At 48.5% G+C, this 12083-nt stretch overlaps 1 protein-coding gene across 2 annotated transcripts; it reads left to right on the plus strand.

The window, feature by feature from the left end:
- The first annotated feature begins 206 nt into the window (after nt 1-206).
- Nucleotides 207-10122, plus strand: MYD88 (MYD88 innate immune signal transduction adaptor). 2 transcript variants are annotated; one of them, XM_064703842.1, is made up of 6 exons: nt 207-607; nt 4805-4936; nt 6513-6693; nt 7252-7343; nt 7477-7696; nt 9808-9945. In XM_064703842.1, exons 1-5 carry the CDS (start codon nt 253-255, stop codon nt 7677-7679), a joined length of 963 nt encoding a protein of 320 aa, XP_064559912.1. In that variant the 5' UTR covers nt 207-252; the 3' UTR covers nt 7680-7696; nt 9808-9945. The 2 variants fall into 2 exon arrangements, with proteins under 2 accessions (XP_064559912.1, XP_064559913.1); XM_064703843.1 differs by lacking the exon at nt 7477-7696 and having other exon boundaries at nt 9808-10122.
- Nucleotides 10123-12083: the final 1961 nt, after the last annotated feature.

Raw genomic sequence — 12083 nt, forward strand, 5'->3', positions numbered from 1 at the left:
TGGCGGGCAGAGAGTGAGCCCTGCACCGGGAGGGAGGCAGGGAGGACGGGCAGAGAGAGAGCCCCGCACCGGGAGGGAGGGCGGGCGGACAGAGTGAGCTCCGCACCGTGAGGGAGGGCGGGCAGCGAGAGCCCCGCACCGTCAGAGAGGGAGGGCGGGCGGGCAGAGAGAGCCCCGCGGGGGCGGTGGAGAGGCGGGGCGAGCCGGGAAGAGAAAGTGCCGGGAAGGGGAAGTTGGGAGCGCGGCACGGCCATGGCCACCTCCCCGTTGGACCCCGCTGCCAGCCCCAGCCCCATTTCCAGCCCCGTCCCGCCGCTGGACCCGCACGCCGTGCCCATGGTAGCGCTGAACTACGGCGTGCGCCGCCGCCTCGGCCTCTACCTCAACCCGCGGGCGGCCGCGGCCGCGGACTGGACGGCGCTGGCGGAGGCGCTGGGCTGCAGCTTCCTGGAGATCCGGCGGCTCGAGGGGCTGCCCGACCCCACGGCCACGCTGCTGGAGGAATGGCCGGGACGCTGCCCCGGCGGGGCCACCGTGGGGCAGCTCCTCGATGTGCTGCGCCGCTTGGGGCGCGACGATGTCCTGACGGACCTGGCCGGCAGCGTGGGTGAGGAGCTGGGAGCGGGGGGAGAGCCCGGAGAGCACGGGGAATCCCAGAGAGCACAGAGAATCTCGGAGCCTGCCCTCCTTGATGCCTCGGGAGGGAAGGGATGCTCTTCGTGTTGGTCTTTCTGTTCGTGTTGGTCTTTCTGTTGGTATTGGTCCTTGCTCTTTGCGTTGGTCTTTCCTGTTTGTGTTCGTCTTTGCTGCTCTGGCCGCCGAGGTGAGGTTAAGAAAAAAAAAAAAGAAGAAAAGCCCTTTCCAGATTATGGAGTGACATCCTGTTTGTTGTGGGATGCTCCGGAGGCTGGAGCACCTGTGCCATGGAGACAGGCTGAGAGAGCCGGGGGTGTTCAGGCTGAGCCAGAGAAGGCTCCAGGGAGACCTTAGAGCTCCTTCCAGCCCCTAAAGAGGGTTATAAAAGGAGAGAGGGGCACTTGTTGCATGGATGGTGATAGAATAAGGGAGAATGGTTTTAAATGAAAAGAAGAGAGATTTAGATTAGATATTGGGAAGAAATTCTTACCTGTGAGGATGGTAAGGCCCTGGCACAGGGTGCCCAGAGAAGCTGTGGCTGCCCCTGGATCCCTGGAAATGTCCCAGGCCAGGTTGGATGTGGCTCTGAACAACCTGGGATAGTGGAAGATGTCCCTGCCATGGCAGGTGTTGCAATGAATGTCCTGTAAGGTCCTGTGCAACCCAAACCATTCTGTGATTCACAGAAGTCTCACCTGCCTTCCAGGAGAGGTGTGTGCTGTGTTTCTGCTAACCATGATCCCTGCAAAGTAACCTGGAGCTCTGGGCTATCCCAGACTTTCAATTCAAAATTTTCTCTGTGCAAAAGATGCTCTTAGCCAGGTTAGCCAGGAGACAGTGTGAAAATTATCATGTGTGGATGTAGTGTGATAAGAAGATGTTTGTTGGAGGAGATGAGGGATGTGTGGAACTGGATAATGTCAGGGAAAAAAAATCCATTCAAGCTGAAAAAATTGAGAAGGTCAATGAGAAATATGAAGGCCCTTGTGCTGTTCTGATAACTTCTTCTTTTTGGGCTCTTTGTATTCTTTGTGGTCAAAGAAATTCAGAGGGAACCCAGCTGTCATCAGAAGGGGAAATTTTTTGCCGAAGGATTTCCAAAGCCAGAGAATTCCCTGAAGGCCTGTGTTGTATAACAGAGCTTACTGAGTTAGCAAGGAGGAAGTATTAAATCTCACTTCCTGTTACTCATGGAGGTAAAGGAAGATGTAGAAATCCATCTCTGTAGAGAGCCTGACCAAGAGGAGATGGAGCACTTCCCTTTGGTCCTGTTGTTCTTCCTGCTTTAGCTCACAGTCTGAAGGCCAGGTTTTGGGAAGGAGAAAAGCATCAGTGTAATTTGTGATCTGCTTATCAGAGATTCCTAACAAATCTGGGGGAGCTTCCAGCTGTGCAGAAGATCTGGGGCTTCACAAAAACTCTGGGATCACCCAGGCTGGTGCTGGCCGATAAGAAGAGACAGATAAATTCTTGAAAGAGGGGCCCACTGAGGGCTGTTCAACAAAAATACTCCATGTGGCTCAGGAAATGCCTTAACTGTGAAGAGTCCAAAAGAGAGATTATAAAAATGGGTTTGTAGATTATACCTAAAAGATAGCTTCTAGGGAAATATCTCTGTAAGTTTATTTTATTTTTATGTTCCCCCCGGACATCTGGTTTTGTGCAGTGCTTGAGACAGGATGAGGCTTGGGGCCAGTGGATCTTCAGCCTGACCAGTGTGACTGTTCCTCTTCTATGATTTTTGGCTTAGGACTGCACTGAGAGCCTGTGACCTGTTGCTGGTGATGAGAGTTCTTGCAGAAGAAGGGAAAGGGAAAGGAAAGGGAAAGGGAAAGGATAGGATGGAGAAAGTTTCATGTACTCTTATGCACAGTATTTCCTGATGCCAGGGGTGTCTTTGTGTACCACTGGAACCTCTTCAGTGGAATCCAGCTCAGAATCAGAAAATATCAGTATTGATGTCTCAGCAACTCTACCCTGACTGTGATCTTCCTCAGCAGTTTATTTCTCTGTAGAATCATCTTCAGGGAGGTAAAGCTTTTTGCTTTGATACATTTGTGCTCTTTCCTGCTGATTTTTGTTTCTTCCCTGACCTGTTACAAAAGTGCTCCTTTCCTGCCTGACAGTTACTGGGTCTGTTTTCTCTGTGTTCTCATCATGCCACTGATTTTGTGCTTTAGATTTCTTGTTTCTATTCTGTTTTTTTTTTCCAATTCCTCAGGAATTTGTTTGACTGCCAGAGGAATGTAAAGCCTAGTTAGGTGTTTGGTGAAGGAGGACAGCTTGGAGGAGTTTCACTTGATGGTCCCAAAGCATCCCTGATCCTTGTTCACTCTCATTAACCTGTGCAATCAGCTGCTCTTTCCAGCTGGGGACTGATCCACCCCAAATCAGAGGCAAAGAGAGGAGGCTTGGAGCAAATCCACTGAAAATGAACATTTCTATATTGAGCACTATGCAATGCTGTTAAATAACTGCCTCTTCTTGCCTATTCAGCAGTATTTTGGATTGTGAAACTGGCACCAAAGGGAATCAAGGCACACTTAAGGTGGTGGCTGTGTGCCAGTCCTTCCTCTGAGACTGCTGAACCTGTTGGCAACTTCAAAGTGACTTCAGTCATGATCTCAAAGATACTGATTTAGCTGACACACCTCACCAACAGGGGATCTGAGTTATGGCTTTAGTGAGGAAAGATGTGAAATCTGAATCTGGTGGCTGGTAAAGAATGTGGCTGATCCTCCCCTCTGCAGGACTGGGGAGGCTGAGGGGAGGAGAAAGGCAGATTGGGAATGCCTCAGCCTCAGGAAAAGCTTTGATCAGATCTGAGCCTTATTAGATTGGAGATAATGCAGTAACAAGATGCAAAGCTGAGATAGAAGCAGGGGATGGGGCTCAGGCTGGGGCTCCTGCAGAGCTGCTTGTGCCAGGCTGTGTTACAGGAGAATTCACTGGGCTCCCACCAGCATCCTGCACTTCCAAGGGATCCTTTGCTCTGCTTTTGCACAGTCCCCTCTGCCAGCTGATCAGTACTGATTGTCACTTGTTGAGGTTTTTTTAATCTTAAGTAAAGGTAGAGTCTCTAGGGAGCTTCATCCTTTTCACAATTCCTTTTTTCAAATCTCCTTTTACTTTCAGTTCTTCTGTAATTACAGAGTAGCAGAGGCTGCAGAGTTTCTTATTGGTTCTCCAAAGGCTTCACATTTAGATTTATGATTTATTTTCAAACCAAGTCTGTTTATAATAGATCTGTGCCCACCACTGACCTGACTGGGCAGTTCACAGCAGTGACTGTGACAGGTCTTTGCCCTTCAGTTATCTCAGGGTGGGTTTCTTTTTCTACTCTGCTTGGGATAAGAAGATCCCTGTTGCTGTAGCACAACATAAAAGCTGCTTCAGGGGCTCCTTAAAATTTCACCTGGTCCTGCTGTCTGTGGTGAGTGTGGGCAGTCATTGTCACCTGCAGTTATCCTGGCTGGCAAAGGCTGGGGTGGGAATCTGCTCTTGTGGGTCTGCAGAGAATTTCTAAGGTCACAAAAGACCTACAGGGTCAGTAACCCAGCACTGCCAAGGCCACCTCTAAGCCCTGTCCCCAAGGGCCACATTTTAGATCCCTCCAGGGATGCTGACTCCACCATAGCCCTGGGCAGCCTGTTCCAGTGCCTGATCACCTTTCAGTGAAGAATTGTTCCCTAATATCCAATCTAAACCTCCCCTGGTGCAGCTTGAGGCCATTTTGTCTTGTCTTATGGCTTTTTTACTTGGACAGAAAGACTGACACCATGAAAACATCCCCAGCTATTTTGTGATTTCAAATATTCCAAAATGCAGAACAATGAGAGCAGATAGCAGAGTTGGGACCTGCTCTGTACCTTATTCCTGGTATGAAAGGTGTACTGGGACATAGTAGAGCTAAGGGGAGGAGGAAGAATAAAACAAGCAAAAGAAAGTACTTCTTAAAATATCAAGAGTGATTTTCAGGAATTAATTGCTAGAGGAGGTGGTGGAGGCAGCATCAAGACATTCAGAAAGAGGTGTGAGAAATTCTACATGCTGAAAAAACCAGACAGGGGGTTTCCCTGTAGCATCCCTGATCCATGAAATAGCTGTTCCTGTTTTAATGAACTCCAGCAGTGCAAACCCAGGTCACAGGAGCTCTGTGTTTTTGCAGAGGAGGACTGTAAGAAGTACTTGCAGAGGAAGCAGGAAGAGGCCAACCAGCCCGTCCAGGTGCCAGCAGTGGACAGCAGTGTGCCAAAGACATCAGAGCTGATGGGCATCACCACCAGGGATGATCCATATGGTAAGAGCCCCTGCTTCCACTGCTGCCTCATACCTCCTGTTGGAGTCACCTTCCTCATAGGAAGTGCAGAAAACCTGTTTGCTTTCATAATTCCCACAAGTTTTCATACCCCAGGCCAGAATGCTTTCTTCATTTTTCCTGTGTCTAAGAGCAGAGAGGGGAAGCAACCCTGGGAAACACTTCAGACAGGAGCAGGCTGGCACAGAGCCACTGGACACACATGGGAGGGGACTTCACAGAAATGTGTCCCTTAGCCCAGCCTGGCCCAGAGCAGCAGCTGCTGAAAGCTCAAGGCGTTGGAGCCCAGGGGGAAGGCTGTCAGAGGTGATTTCCCTGCCCTTTCTTGGGCAGGTGGAACCACCTTGAATGAAAAGGAAGTGGGTTTGAAGTAGGTGTGCAGTGGGTGGAGAGAGGAAATGGGTTTTGTGTGTGTGCATTGCTGAGTGTGCAGCCCTGCATGTGCAGCCAGGTGTGTGCTGGCCACCTTTGCTGCATGTGTGGACATCACCAACCGTCCCCAAATATCCACAGACCAATATTCTGGTGTTTGTACATGACAGCTTTGCCTGATGTGACCCCCAAGTTAGTGCTGTGCCCCTGCAGCAGTACCCTCAGTTTGCCTGACCTGGCAGACATTCCCCTTCTGCTTCACTGGTTGCTTCTTGGGCTGAATCTGCCTGCTGGGTTGATACTTTCCTCAGCAGCTTTTAGAGCCTGACCTATTTTTTCACTGTGGTAGGCTTTAACTGGCATAAAAAATTGAATTTATCTGTAGTGACATTGATATGGAAAAAAATAACACAGTTGGAAACTATCCAGCAGTATTAAGGCACTTAATTATGAGAAACATTGCCCTTCAAATGCAGCACTTTAATATTTGGATAACTGCTAAATAAACAAGAGCTGCCAGCCATTAATGTAATTGGAAAACAGGCTCATTAGGATGAGACTGCAGGTACCCACGTTTGACATCAGCCATAAAAATGACAGGTTCCAAATTTCAAGGCTCACCCCATAACTCCATGGACAGCAGGTGGCAGGACATTGCTGAATGCTGTTTTGGTTGGGAAGTTTGAATCTCTGTGACCTGAACTAGGGAAAAAGGACCCAGAGCCACAAGGATATTATAGATGTGAAATCCCAGAGTGTCAGAGTGAAATCCCAGGGTGTCAGGGCTCTGAGTTGCATCCCCTGGGATGCTCTGCTCCCTCCAGCTCCACTCAGATTCCCATAGCTGGATTTTGCTGCCTCCTCAGATTTTGCCTGTCTGCACCTCAGCTCCTTTCCCTGACCCTTGCCAGGCAATGTGGGTGTGTGTGAGCAGCCTGGCCAGTGAAAGCAGCCAGGGCACTGATGAGTGTGTGTTACCTCCTGCCAGCCCTGTTAAGGGCAGGAGTCTGGGCTGAAGGGCTGCTCATCTAATAAAAGGCGAAATTACCTTTATAGTGTGGCCAGAGCTTTTCTGTCAGACTCCTGATTCTCTGACTTAAAGTCTGTGGGAGCTCTTGAAAGTTCACTGCAGGAGTGAACTTCATTTATAGTAGGAGATGACAGCTACATTTTTTAATGGTTTCAGGGAGTGGAACAGAGATATTTGATGCCTTCATCTGCTACTGTCAGAAAGACCTCCAGTTTGTCCAGGAGATGATCAAGGAGCTGGAGCAAGCAGAGTTCAAACTGAAGCTCTGTGTATTTGATCGGGATGTCTTGCCAGGAGCCTGTGTGTATTCCATCAGTGGAGAACTCATAGAGAGGAGGTAAGTGAACTGTGGCTGTTGGGGCCAGCTGTGAGTGCAGTGGAACATCACATTCATTTTACAGGGATGTCTGCAGCGTGGTGCCAGTGAAACAGCAAAAATCCACAAGAATGTCTTAATGGGCTTTGCTTTATGCTCTTGGCTCAAGAAGAATGTCTCAGGCTTTCCTCCAGTGTGTCCCTTCATTGTGTTCATGAGGGAGGTGCCACTCTAGTGATGCTGCTTATGTTCAATTGCTTTTCTTTGCCTTGTGTGTCATATATAGACACAGGATCACATAAAGGTTGCACAGTGAAGTCCAGACTGGACTTCACTGTTCCTCATTTTTTGGTACGTGAGTGTGTATCTGTAATCAAGTTTTTCTGTGTAACATCACTTTGTGTCTGTCAGGCGTTCCTGCTCTGCAGTTAATTCCTGCTGGAACACAGCCAGGTCCTTCTGCACTGGAGCACTTCAGAGCAGTGATTTCTGCTCTGTGTGTGGGAATGCTTCTGTTTATGGGAATGAAAACCATCTCATTTGACATTTTATTTGTTTTCTCCCCTGCTTAACCTGCAGGTGTCGGAGGATGGTGGTTGTCGTTTCAGACGATTACCTGGAAAGTGAAGAATGTGATTTCCAGACCAAATTTGCTCTTAGTCTTTCCCCAGGTAAGATCACAGAAATATCCCATTTACAATTGCACATTATCCTTTTTATTACAGTGACATCTAAACCTTCAGCTGAAGTCAGTGGGCACTGTACCACTGGAACTAACAGGGGCTTCATAATTTGGTTGTGCAGGCAAGGGCTTGGGCTGGGTCCCTTGCCCTGCTCTTGACCTTCCTCATGTGGCTGCAAGCAAGAATTTGCCTGTGCTGCACTGCTCCAGCTGTCAGTGGGATAATGCTGCCTGCTCCAGAAATGTCAGAGCTGCATGTCAGGCTTGTGAAGGGCTTCCACATCCACAGGAAAATAGGAAAAAATGCTGCTCAAGAGACAAGTAGTATAATAAATCCAGGATGTGAGTAAAGCTGGGAATTAGGTGACAGGTAATGAACATGCAGATTTCAAGGCCAGGCTGGGTGGGGCTCTGAGTAACCTGGTCTAGAAGGTATCCCTGCCCATAGCAGGGGGGTTAGAACTGGATGATCTTCAGGGCCTCTTCTAACCCAACTCATTCCATTTTATGATTCTTGCAGGGATCCTTGAGTATTGTGGATAGGTAAACAAAATATGGAATGAATGTTCAACTTAGGTTGGGAAATTTTTTACATACTTTGTTCTGAATTGAAAAGCCACCAATTTACTTCTGCCAGGTCTGTTGTGATTGCTCTTTTCTAGCCAGTAGTCCTTCTACAGTTGCCTGTGTTGCTGAGGAGTAAGTGCAGCCCAGCCTAATAGTATGGAGGATATGTAGAAAATATCCTAATAGTATGGAGAATATATGGAAGAGTATCTGGATATGAAGTCTCTTTTCTAGATGAGACATCTGACATGATATTATAAAGGACATGCCAGAGGTTAAACCAGAAGCTGGTGGCAGAGACAGGAATTCACTTCATCTCCCCTGACACACTAATTTCATATGATATCAGTTAATCCATTGAACACTCCCAGGACTTTTTATCAGCCTCCAGTCATCAAGATTTGTAGAAAAGTCCTTTTAGTTCTTCACCAGTTTTTGGTGGGCATCACACCTTCCATTAGAACAGGAAAAGGAAATTTCATCTGTGTGGAATGCCCTGAGTTCTGCCAGTGGGAACACAGGTGGAAGTACAGGCTTAGAGAAGTCACAGCATTACTGTTTGTGTGGGGTGTTAGTGATGCACAGAAGGGTTTGGTGGCAGGTTCTGGGAGCCCCATGGATGACTCAGCATCTGCTGCAGTTATGAAATGTTGGTTATTTGCCTCATCCCTGTCTCAGTGCAGGTGGTGGCAGGTGTCCCTGTGGAGAGCTACAAGGAGAAAACTCCTCTGTAGAAGAGCTGCTCCTTCAAGCAGCAGCAGTCACAGGGAGGGTGCTCTCACCTCATGGTGTATCAAAACCAGCAGTCCATGTTAGCAGGGGGATTCCTTGGGGAACATCTGCAGCCTGAGTAAATCAGGGCTCAGAGACTTGCTCTCCAGAGTGAGAGCTGGTTGCAATACAATCAGTCAGGTAAAAATGCTGATGTTAGAATGGTAGGTGCTGCTGCCTGTTTCTTGTCCCCAACAAACCTCTCCTGGTGAAAAGCAAGTTGAGTTAACATTCAGGTAATGCAGTCAAACCCCCACTCAACGCTCACCACAGTGCAAGAAAGGCTCTTTTGCAAGGTTTTATTTCAGCAGAGTCTCATGCAGCTGAAGGGGAACCTGGAGAGAAAGAGGAAGAACCAGGTGGAGCAGGCAGCTTAAGAAGGGGAAGGGGTGGGAGGCAGAGCTAAGGGCTGGGCAGAGGGAACTGGCCACCAGGGGAAGGGGGGTGGCTTCCAGGAATGCTAAGCCACTGAGGGGACAGGGGAAGGAGAAATTCGGGGAAGTTGTGACATAGAAGTCCAGAGGGAGTCTGTTTTCCCCTCCAGGAGGGCTAACTCTATGGTGAGTAGTTACTGATGTTTCCAGGGCTGGGGATTTGGGGATTGACCAAGAGCAGAGAGTTCATGGGATGCCACAGTCAGGAGCAAAGCTGGATTTTGTGATGTGTGTGCTGTGGTGGGGAGGGAATGGATGTGGGCTCTGCCTGTGGCTCTGTGTGACCCTCTCTGTGTGACCTCTCTGTGTGACCTCTCTGTGTGACCCCCTCTGTGTGTCCCCCTCTCTGTGTGACCCCCTCTCTGTGTGACCCCCTCTCTGTGTGACCCCTCTGTGTGACCCTCTCTGTGTGACCCCTCTGTGTGACCTTCTCTCTGTGACCTCTCTGTGTGACCTCCTCTCTGTGTGACCCTCTCTGTGTGACCTCCTCTCTCTGTGACCTCCTCTCTCTGTGACCCCCTCTCTGTGTGACCTCCTCTCTGTGTGACCCTCTCTGTGTGACCCTCTCTGTGTGACCTCTCTGTGTGACCCTCTCTGTGTGACCCCCTCTCTCTGTGACCCCCTCTCTCTGTGACCTCTGTGTGACCTCTCTGTGCCCTCTCTGTGGGATCTCCCTTCCAGGTGCTCGCCACAAGCGGCTGATTCCAGTCAAGTACAAGTCCATGAAGAACGAGTTCCCGAGTATCTTACGGTTCATTACCATTTGTGACTACACCAATCCTTGCACCAAAAAATGGTTCTGGACCAGACTGGCAAAATCCCTCATGCTGCCCTGATGCAGAGTCCTGAGAGCTGGGTGCTCTTGTGACCTGTCCTGGCTGTGCCTTTGGACCAGGGGTGTGCTTGACACGGGGTCCTCCACCACTTCAGAACCTGGATCCTTGCTTGGAGCCTGTGACTGGGAACAAAGAACTCTCTCCAGCACTTCTTCACAACTCTGAGGGGAAATAAAACAACTGTGTTGGTTAAGTCAGTGAGCAGCAGCGTCCAGCATTTGTGGAGTAAGCACTTTCACTAAAAATACTGAAAATACACATCTAGTCTGATACAGGAAGACTCTGTTGTAAGAATTAGCAAGACCTCAGAGCCTCAAACTGCAGGTTTTGTCAATGTTTTAAAGCTGCAGTAACATTGAGGCTTGTGGAAGTTTTACCATATTGCACAGGTCTGTCTCTATTCAGGTCACACTTGATTCTGTGACCTTGTACCAGCATTTCATATTCCCAGATTTTACTAAATATTTTTTTTTCCTTCAGGAGAAATTCAGTCTTAAAATACATCTTTTCAGTGACAGTCTTACTACACAAAGCAGGGGCTGCTGTTGCTCATTGACTTGACCAAGGTCTGCACCTCAGTGGGTCCAGATCTCAAATTCTTTCACCTTTAAAAACCTTCCAAAACACAGCAGCTTTTGGGATGTCTCAAAGGCACAGGGCTAAACACTGAACAAGGAGTGTATTAAATTGACATTTGGGCTGTTTAAAATATGGAAGTGAATGTTACATTACTAGGAAAGAGCCTAATTTAATTAACTGCCACAATAATTACTGTATTTCTGTGACTAAGGCTCAGAGCAATGTCAGGACTGCTCTGCTTGTTAGACTTGGCCTTGAATCCTGCCCGTGGCTAGTGGATCTCATCAGCGCTCCAGGGTGGAGGTCCGGAGTTCTACCCAAAGGAGTGTTTAAAGCAATCCATTGGTGTATTAAACAGATTTACAGTAAATATTGACTTTTTAAATTGGGGAAGAGAGGAATCTTGCCTATGTGTCTGCAGTTGCTTGAACTCTGCCCCTTTGTTCTTTACTTCAGCCACTGACTAATGTTGATTTTACAGCTTAATGTTTTACTAGTTTACATTTTTAAGGTTGCATCTGGATGTGATTTTATTTTTTCAATTTTAGCTTTGTTTTAAAGCATTACCAGGGCTGAGACAGAAATGGGCTCCTGCCCTCTCCCTCACACTCCCTGTCAGTGAATGATCCCTTGGCAGGGCTGCTGCCAAATCCTGTCCAGGTGCTGCTGCTGGTTCCTCCTGGCTGACAGCAGCAGCCCTTGACCTGAGCATGGTGAAGCTCATTCATGCACATCCTGCTGGCAGCAGGAGCCATTTTTGGATAGACCCAGGAGCTGGGTGTTTCTTCTACAAAACTAACTGCTGCCATCGTGCCAAGGTGACATTTGCACCTTCCTGTCTTGCTAGAACAGGTGAGAAGTCTGTGGGCACGGGAGGAGGAAAGTTTAGCTGATGAGAGGTTTCTGAGTGAATCCTATTGCCCTGGGGCCTCTCCTGCAGAAGTGGAGACAGCTGCTTGCCTCTGGCTTTCTGCATAATCGTTAAATGTTAATTACAGAAGAGGTTCAGGAGGCTGCTTGATCCCCGGGGGCTCAGTGAATTCTCATGCTCTGGAGAGCCTATAAACATCAATTATGGGTCATTACTCGCAGGACCGAAGGAGATTGCTCCTGCCTGGAGAGCTGGAAGGGCTCGGGTGGCTCCTTCAGGGCAGCCGGGGCAGAGGAGCCCGCGCTGGACGCTAGAGGGAGGCCATGGCCCACGCTGCTCCCTGCGAGGGAATGCGGGTGTGAGGTGTTTGTGAGGGCCCCAGGACCAGGGCAGAGATGAGAATCTGACTCCATGTTCTCAAAACGCTGATTTATTATTTTATATTTTAAAATTCTATACTAAAACTATATTAAAGAAATAGAGAAAGGATACATCAGAAGGCTTAACAAGAACGATAATAAAAACTCGTGAGTCCTCAGAGTCTGACACAGCTGGTAGTGATTGGTCATTAAGTTGAAACAATTCACATGGAACCAATCAAAGATGCTCCTGTTGGTAAACGATTTCCAGACCATCTTCCAAAGCAATCAGATAATTATTGTTTTCATTCT

Source organism: Zonotrichia leucophrys, chromosome 2, assembly GCF_028769735.1.
Source record: "Zonotrichia leucophrys gambelii isolate GWCS_2022_RI chromosome 2, RI_Zleu_2.0, whole genome shotgun sequence".
NCBI lineage: Eukaryota > Metazoa > Chordata > Aves > Passeriformes > Passerellidae > Zonotrichia > Zonotrichia leucophrys.

What these genes read in the sequence shown, in the direction of transcription:
- MYD88 (XM_064703842.1), top strand. Translation starts at nt 253, where the DNA reads ATGGCCACCTCCCCGTTGGACCCCGCTGCCAGCCCCAGCCCCATTTCC. An exon ending in GGACCTGGCCGGCAGCGTGG is followed by an intron (nt 608 to 4,804) that starts GTGAGGAGCTGG and finishes GTGTTTTTGCAG; the next exon opens with AGGAGGACTGTAAGAAGTAC. An exon ending in TGCTCTTAGTCTTTCCCCAG is followed by an intron (nt 7,344 to 7,476) that starts GTAAGATCACAG and finishes TTGGTTGTGCAG; the next exon opens with GCAAGGGCTTGGGCTGGGTC.